This window comes from Miniopterus natalensis, chromosome 6, assembly GCF_054644295.1.
Source record: "Miniopterus natalensis isolate mMinNat1 chromosome 6, mMinNat1.hap1, whole genome shotgun sequence".
NCBI lineage: Eukaryota > Metazoa > Chordata > Mammalia > Chiroptera > Miniopteridae > Miniopterus > Miniopterus natalensis.
Window position 1 is genome coordinate 86933533 of NC_142086.1, and position 8635 is coordinate 86942167.

General features: G+C 55.3%; 1 protein-coding gene across 1 annotated transcript; it reads right to left on the reverse strand.

Annotated features, from left to right (window-relative positions):
- On the reverse strand, window positions 1-6714 carry TFF3 (trefoil factor 3). Its single transcript, XM_087817832.1, has 3 exons — window positions 6633-6714; window positions 5315-5461; window positions 1-14 (listed from the first exon to the last, which is right to left on the reverse strand). The coding sequence occupies exons 1-3, from the start codon at window positions 6712-6714 to the stop codon at window positions 1-3; spliced, it is 243 nt and encodes an 80-aa protein (XP_087673958.1).
- Between the last annotated feature and the right edge of the window lie 1921 nt (window positions 6715-8635).

Sequence of the window (8635 nt, forward strand, 5' to 3'; positions counted from 1 at the left end):
TCACCCGTTGCCACCTAAATGACAAAGTGACAAAAAGTCAAAACAGCTCGGGGGGATGGGCAGAGTGTATGAATATAAAGTTAGACACTTTCAAGAAATGATGACCGCTAATAAAATATTTTATATAAAGCTTTTTTCGTGTTCACTCTTAAATGCTTCAAGTTCAAAATGATTCACTTGGGTTTTGCTAACTAAAATGGATTTTACAGGCTGTATTTTGAATACATTTGCTGTACGTTGAGGAAGAGTTCGGGTTTATCACTTAGTGTTCCAGTCTGACGTCCATCGCAAATAATCGCCTTCCTCTCCTGGGACCGTCCATGTTCTCTGCAGAACTGTCTTAAGGCTTTGTGGCTTTCCCCCGCCCTCCCAGGCTCCTCACCCACTTTCTCCTGCCTTGTCAATGTTGCCTGTGACCTCAGAAAGTGCCAAGGCCCCAAATGCAGGCGGCCCGCGCATAGCCTTCCCGCCAGCCCCCTTCAGCCTTGCAGTGGCCTTGTGGACATGGGCTCCGAGCCGCGGTTCCACCAGAGGCCACCCTCATTCATTGCTCCGGGGGTCAGGCCGTGGCCTCTGCAGTGTTGCTCCAGGGAGAGCGCCCCCCACGAGGTCTGGCTCCCCATCCAGCCGAGCAGGACCCAGAAGGAGCCTGGAGTTACAAACTGCATGAGTGCCCAGGTCCCTGAGCTGTGGCCCGAGCTTCCTGGGCAGCGGTGCTGAGGGCTGGGCTGTCACACGGGGCTTCCCTCCCCCACCTGGGACACAGAGCAGGGAGCATGAAGTCACAGAACCGGTGGCCCTGCTGTCCTCCAAAGGGACAGAGAGGGAGGTGCTGTGCAGGATTCGAACGGATGTGGGACAGGCTGGTGATGGCAGTGCCTGCCGATAGGATCCCCCTGCCTCGGCAGACTGCCGGCCTCCCTCGTCCAGCTTACATTAACGTCACGGTCCCTCTGGGTCACCGCACTGGCCTCTCATGTTGGGAGATTCCTCTGGGACAATTGTCGGGGCCTCGCTGGGGCCAGAGCAGGAAAGAAGTGGGGTGCCCCCGTCCCTCGCAAGCCCGTTTCGGCCTGTGCTTACACCCAGGCCTCCCGGGCAGGAAGGCAGCCTGAAGGGAGGGCCCGATGCCCACCCTCCGGCCGTAGCTAGGTTTCCTGAGAACCGCGGCACACCCTCCCCGTTTCCTGGTCCCACCTGTGAGGGAACAGAGGGCTTAACCTTTGCTCAGTGTTTGATGTCCTTTCCAAACACGCTGACTGGGAATCTTCCCCCAGCAGACACTGTGTGGCCTCCTCCAGGAGCCCTGCTCTGCACCCGACACACCTGGGGCACATACGTGGCCCCTGTGGCGCAGGCCAGGCTCAGGGACCCAGTGCCACTCTGGTCTCAAATAGTCCCCTGGGGACAACAGCAGGAAACAATCCATACACACCGGCCACCACGGTTGGCCAGGCGAGAGATTGTCTGGGGTGGGACACAGCTCTGGGGCTTTTCCACCACACAGTGACCCTTGCAGAGAGGAGACACAAAGCTCCCTGGTCACGTCACCGCCCCGGGGGAGCCTGTGTGGGACCAGGCCAGCTCTGTGTGGTTCCATGGCTGGGGACTGAACTAGCTCCCTGGTCCCAGGGAGACCCCTACGGCCACCGCCTTGCAGTCCAAGTCAAGGACATGGCTACGAGCACAAGTGAGTTTCTCACTGGGCTCCGTGGTTTTGTCCAGGTCTTGGGAGCGACATGAATAAAAACAGAAAAATTCAAAATGATTCCATTCGGTGGGAGGTTTCTCTCGGGGGAGCGTCGCAGCCCCGTCTGCTGCGTCTGCACCAAGTAGACATGAGAGGCTCGGAGGTGCCCGTAGCCAATGCTTTGCGCCTGACTTTTAAGAGTGGCCCGATGTTGTGCACAGGTAAACAGAATCTCCTATGTTCACTGATGCTAGGAGATCTGATTTGGGGGGAACTGCAAGCGACCCGCTGTTACCTTTCACCATGGGAGTGATTTGTCACATGCAGCAGGGGCCCGGGTGAGCCGGGAGGATTTGCTGAAGCCCCATGGGCAAGCATCAGGGAGGTGAGGGGTGACCCTCCCTGCTGGCCTGCTTGGGGCCATTCTCAAGTTCCCCAGATGGACGGGTGTCCCTTACAGGAGATCTCGGGGGGCCCTTGCTGCCAGCACCCGGATGAACTATTGGTCCTTGCAGTTCGCCTGCCCTGAGGCCCAGCCCACACCAGCCCCTTCTCCCGGCATAGCCCTGGGTCAGCACAGGGAGCTTTCGAGAAAACAGCATTTGCAAGCGGGGCTTCGCTGAAGCACCAGGCACACTGACTTCTGGGGGGAAGTCACCAAAACCACCTCCCCTGTTGGGGGCGCTGATGTGCCCTCTCCTGCTGGGTGAGATGGATCAGGCCTCGAGGGGAGGCGGGAAGGCTGGGGTTCCCAGGTTTAAGGCTGAGCCCCTTCTCCACGGGGTCCTGGAGGCCACGGCGCAGCCCAGTCTGAACAGCACCAGGAGACTCGGTTCTCCTGAGACTATTCCAGGGGCCGTGGTGACTACTTCATTTTAATATCTTTCCATTTGTTACAATTCTGTCATCATGCACCTTTCGGGTCTTTTCCATGACCTTAGGAACACAGACTGCCCCAGGGGACAGAAATATCTCCTCTTTTAATTCCTCAGTCAATTAAAAGTGGTAGGAGAGGTCTTGCCATTCAAATTGCTCATAAAATCCACCACCAACCCCGCACGAGAGGCCCCCACTTTTATAGCCAGGATCCTGCGGGAGGGGCCACGGAGGTACGTTCCTCAACGGGACACATGTGTTTAGAAGTTAATCCACGTAACTGATGCCCTCTCCTGTGTGCTTCTCCCATGTAGCTGAAGCGGTGCAGCCCTGCTCACGGCCGAATCTGTTGTGAATCGATGCCTTTCATTCGATGAGCAGCTATTTTAACATCTCTCCTTCGTTACTCCTTCCAAAGCAAGAGTCCATGCAAGTAACACTTTTTAGTCAGCGTGCAAAAGTGTGCATATGTCAATGTCGAAGACGGAATTCCATAAACCGTCCTTTATAATACTGTATGAGTAACTGTATTTTGGTTTAGCCATGTTACCTAGGAAATACAGGTGCTTGCACACTGTGAGAGGCTTGCACTGTTGTAGATAAACTCCGCACATACACGTACGTACATATATACTTAAAAACAGCCTGGCTCCCTTGGGCACTTGTTCCTGGGCTGTTTCACTCCATTGGAGCAGAGGCCCGGGCAGGCCCGGGAGCGAGCTCTCGCTTGACCTTACACACCGCGGGCCTGCTTTGTATATTTCTGTAGTTACCTTCTTAGATTTGTACACGCATTTTTTGCAGACTTAAACTTTGTTTTCTGAAATTAGGTGCCATTTTTGAAAATGTGACATACATCAAATAAAGCATTGTTATTTTCAGATGTCATTTCTCTCTCTCTCTTGCTTTCAACACCACCATCTGAGTATGAGAAGGGTGGGGTGCAGAAGCCTTAGGATCCTCTGCCTCCAGGGTGGGGTCGACCCTTGTTCCTGGCCCAGTCCTTGGCTCTCCCCTCACCCAGTGGGGCTGTGCGGCCAAGGGCAGGAAGCACTGCCATCCTGGGCACAGTTTGCGCATCTTTGAACAAGTGAAGTGGGCTGGGGGAGCCCCCAAAAGCAGAGACTGACTCCGGACAGTTAGAGAGGAAGGACAGGATGGAATTCCTTGGCAGGGTGAGGGCAGTCCCGGGCCCCGCCCAGGCGTGGGGACTTGTACATGGGGAGTGATGCGACCCTCAGTGGGGGTCTTGCTCTTCCAACCACACCTGACGTGACAAACCTCCTAGTGTCATACTTTCCCAGTGGGTGATAGCCAACCAGAACCGCCACTCACAGGGCCATCTAGTGAACCATCTAGAACATTGTCACAGCTAAGGAAGGACAGGCAGGATATGGATGTGGGGCTGGCTCTACGGTGGGTGAGATTCTGAGGTTGGCAACAAACCCACAGGCCCTGTAGCTCCTTAGGGGCTACGTTCCACCCCTGCTCCCCAGGCTGAGATAGACTCTCTGCTCAGAGACGCTATGACACCCCCTGCTGTCCCTCATCTATGACATGCTGAGAAGGGAGTGAGAGCGACGAGTGACTTGGCAGAAATAAAATGCAACGACAAGAAACCTCAGGAATAAAGACCTGTCCTCATGCTGAGTATGGATCTTTATTCTTAAGACATCGGGCCCCAGACATTAGCTTTCAGTCAGAGCCTCGCCAGGAGCAGGGGACAGAAAAGCAGAGGTGTGCGGGTAGGGCGCCTGATGGTGGAAATTCACCTCTCAAGGTGTCCAGAGCTGTGGGTGTGGCTTCAAAATGTACATTCTGGAAACAAAGCACAGGATACGTTACTGGGAGCAGGTCTCCTCTCCACCCCCAGCTGCCCAGCTTCTCAAGGTCAAGACAAGCTCCAAGGTCAGCGCCTCATGTTGCATTCTCCCCCAGGTCACTGGGCAAGTGCTGAGTCCCCCACCTCGTGGGAGATCAGCCACATGCCCACCAGGCCCTGGGGTTGGGAGGCAGGTGATCGATGAGATGGGCCTCTGCAGGGCCACCCAGTGCTCAAAGGATGCAGCCCCCTCTAAATTACCCTGGGACACAGGGCAAGAGCGGCGCTGTGGGTGCTGGTTCCAGGGAGGTGCCCTCCTTAGAGGTGAGCTGGCACTTGGGCTGCCAGATGGCTTACAGTGGCCTCCACACCCAGGATGAGTGAGGTGGGGCCCATGGAACCAGGATAGCAACCACCCGTGTGCACCCCATCTGTTGCTGACATGGGGTTCCCGGGTGGTTGTCTTATACCCCACTGCACCACAGAGGGAAGAAGGCACAGGGAGGGGTGCACTTGTGATTGTGTGTGGAGACACCAGGGCTCCACGCCCAGCGCTGCCACCTGTCACCAATGGTGGTGGTTTGTTTGCTAAGTATGACCTGGCAAATCGACCCAGCTTTCCAAACCTACCCATTTACCACTTCCCTCCAGGGTAGTGTTTAAACTAGTTCTCTCTCTGTAATGCCTTGGCGTTGACACCTTTTGGAAACAATTGCTTTTGTGCTTTGAACGAACGCTCGGCAACAGGACAGCAGGGAACTGGCGGCTGGCTGCTCTGGGCATGGAGCCACTGACCGAGGCCTCAGTCAATGACCTGCCGTGGCACTGGGTGTCGTGCCCAGGGCCCAGGGATGTGCAGCTTCCTGGGGACCCAGATGCTCTGGCACATGCCCAGAAAGGACCCTGAGCACGTGAGGCCAGCTTACCTGTGTCCTGCAGAGGCTTGAAGCACCAGGGCACCTCGGGGATGCTCGAGTCGAAGCAGCAGCCCCTGTTGTTGCACTGCTCGGGGGTGACCTCGGGGTACCCGCAGTCCACCCTGTCCTTGCCCGGGATGGCACACTGGCTCTCCACTGTCCGAGACAAAGCCCAGTCAGCCGCTGGAGCCCCGCTGGCTTCCGTCTGCTCTCTTCCCCCTCCCGCCCTGAGTTCAAAGGCTGCGACGCCCCTCCCAGCATCTCCTTGAGATGCACCCTCTCCCCGTGTAAATATTTAAAAGGAAGTCTGGCCGTCGGCCTGCGTGCTCCTAGCACCTTCTCAGAAAGTCAGTGTGGCCTGTGTTCCCGCAGGCTGGCAGCGGCCCAGGGAACTCGGGGTCCCCTGAACCCGGGCACAACGTTCCCTTTCTCTCTTTTATCTACAAAAGCTCCCCACCCCCTTTTTAAGTAAGAACTATAACTGGATATAAACATCCCATAGAGAAAGTCACAATGCACGCAGGGCCTGTCGCTTCTTCCCTGCACACCCTCTGGTCTCCAGTGTCACTTTCCAAGCAAGCCTGCGTGCCCCGGGTGAGCAGAAGGCCACCGCGCCCCGCCCCCCACTGGAGTTCTGCTCAGGGAGCGAAACCCGCTTGTGCGGCTGCCCCTCCGGTTCCCACGGTTCCCAGCATGGGGACCAGCTGGCGTCTTAAACAGCACCGCGGCCCCACTCGGCCCCGGGGCATTCTGACAGTCGGCGCGTCCGGGGCCCCGGCCAGTCTAACGGCTCCGGTTGCCTTTGACACAGCTCAGAAGTAACCTATGAAAGCTGCACCCTAATTTCTTCTGACCTGGGAGAGTGAATTAGCCGCGTCCGCCACCTGCAGCTGCAACGCAAGGGCTGAACAGCTCCAGGAGTGCTCTGGAAGTCACCCTGTCGTTTCTCCTTCCTCTTTGTTTCTAGCAAAGCAGGTGATGGGACAGTGGGGCTGGGCACTGGCTGCCCGCTGGGCAGACCTGGGCGCGACCCTCATCTCCACACGATGGATGGGCGGGGCTGCCATCCGGCCGTTATCAACTTCCCGAGCCTCAGTTTCCCTGTCTAAAGTAGGGGCAGCAAGACCCAGTTTGTAGGGCTGTCGAGAGCAAGCGTGTGTATCGGGTAAGCGGCGATCATTTAATCAATGTGGGGCCTGGTCACCTTCCTCAAGCCCACAGGAAGCCCTGAGCCCGGGCCTTCGGTGTCCCCTCCCCTCATCCCTGTTCCCCGCCGCCACCGGGCCCTGCCTGCTGTGGAGTGAAGCGACGTTAGAGCGGTACTCACACAGGCCCACGTACTGGGCTGACGAGCTGGGGCACCCCAAGACCAGGACCACCGCCAGCAGCCAGAGCGCTCTGGCCTCCATGGTCACGGCGGGCTCTGGGGACCTGGCTGCTCAGACGACGTCCCGCTTCAGCCAGGAGGACGCATTTATAGCCGGGTGTTTGCACAGGCACCCTGGCCTCTGTTTGTCTGGGGTGGCCCCTCCCTGCTCGCCGGCCCCACCCGTTTCCCAGGCCCGAAAGCAGGGGTGGCGCTGACCCCCTGGTGAGGTCTGGGGTTAATTCTCCATCAGGGAGCAGCGCTGCGCCCTCCCCGTGAAGGACCGAAAGGCTCAGCAGGGGCTGGGCGTCATATCAACAACCCAGCCGGGAAGAGCCCAGAAGGTTCCCTCTGCGAGGACAAGAGTCCCCAGGCCACTCAGTCCCAGGGCAGCCCTGGGTCTTGAAAAGATGGGCAACAAATCTGACTCGGGTACCTCGTGCCTGCGGTTTCATTTCTCTCTCACAGCTCCTGGAAGGTACAAATTCTTTCCCTTTCTTTTTTGCATTTTTCAGGGGGGGAAAAAATATATTCTTACTATTAACTACATTTTAATACATATATTAAGTCAACTAATTTAATACACTTTAAATAAAAATATAATACATGCAGCTGGTTTTTAAAATCATAGTGCAAAAGACCCCCTCCTGTCTAGCAGTGTCCATGTTTAATGCTTTCTTAGGTATTTTTCCAGAAATGGTCTCTCTAGATCTAAGCACCTTTTTAGCACAAATGGGAGCTTACTATGCCTTTGCCCACTTGCATTTTCTTGAAATGAAGGCTATATCTGGGAAATTGTTTTATAACAGCATATCTAAGTGAATTGGGAATATTTATACCCATTTTCCGGAGGAACAAACTAAGGCTTAGAAGTTAAGGTGGCTGTCCAAGGTTACTCCAGCAGACCTGGTGGAGCCGAGGCTCAGCCCACCTCTGCAGGACCTCGGGTGGATTTTGCGTTTCTTCCTGGAAGCTGGTGGAACTCAGGCCCTGGGCTGGGGGGACGGTGCTGGGTAACTGGCCACCCAAGGGTTTGTCCACAGAGTTGTTCTTCACCAAGTAACCAAGGGGCAGACTGTGCAGGCGTTGAGGACAATAACTGTGTCCCACCTTGTGACTCCCCAGCCCCAGCCCCTTGCACTCAGTGAGCCCCAGATGAATAGATTTGGGGCAACTCCAGCCACTAGTTTGCCACCCCAAGGCAAGTGCAGGCTGAAGGCAGGAAGGGCAGTTTCCGCGTTGTTCTCAGTGTGCTGGCTTTGTGCCCAGAGGGAGAGTGCACCCACCTAACAGATGGCAAGATTTTTTTTCCCCCTAACCACTTTTTATATGTTTTTATTGATTTTTTTTTTTTTTAGAGAGAGAGGAAGGGAGAGGGAGAGAGAAACATCCATTGACGAATTCTGTCTCCTGCACCCCAACTGACCAGGGATGGAACCCATAACCCAGGCATGTGCCTTGACCGGGAATCGAACCTGTGACCTTTTGGCACACAGGAGGACACACTCCAACTTAGTCACACCAGCCAGGGCTGGCAGGATTTTTATGTTTTGAAAAACATCATCTTGGAGAAATTCCTGGGAGTCTTTTCCGGCCAGACCCCCTGCCTCCCTACTCCCAGAATATGGCCTGGCCGAGCTGTGGAGCTTGGCGAGGCTCCAGCGAGCACAAACACCCAGAAATGGGCATAGAAGGGACAGTTATTTGGAGGCGGCCCTGCCAGGAGCATCTATCCCCACATATCCTGGTCTCCACCGAGCTCTTTTTTAATTAAAAAAAATTTTAAATTACAGTTTACATCTAATATTATTTTGTATTATCTTCAGTTGTACAGTGTATTGGTTACACAATCACATACTTTACAAAGTGTTGCCCCTGTATTTCCAGTACCCACCTGGCACTATACACAGTTATTACAATATCACTGACTACGTTCCCTGTGCTGTACTTTGTATCCCGTGACT

What these genes read in the sequence shown, in the direction of transcription:
- TFF3 (XM_087817832.1), bottom strand. Translation starts at nt 6,714, where the DNA reads ATGGAGGCCAGAGCGCTCTGGCTGCTGGCGGTGGTCCTGGTCTTGGGG. An exon ending in AGCCCAGTACGTGGGCCTGT is followed by an intron (nt 5,462 to 6,632) that starts GTGAGTACCGCT and finishes TGTCTCGGACAG; the next exon opens with TGGAGAGCCAGTGTGCCATC.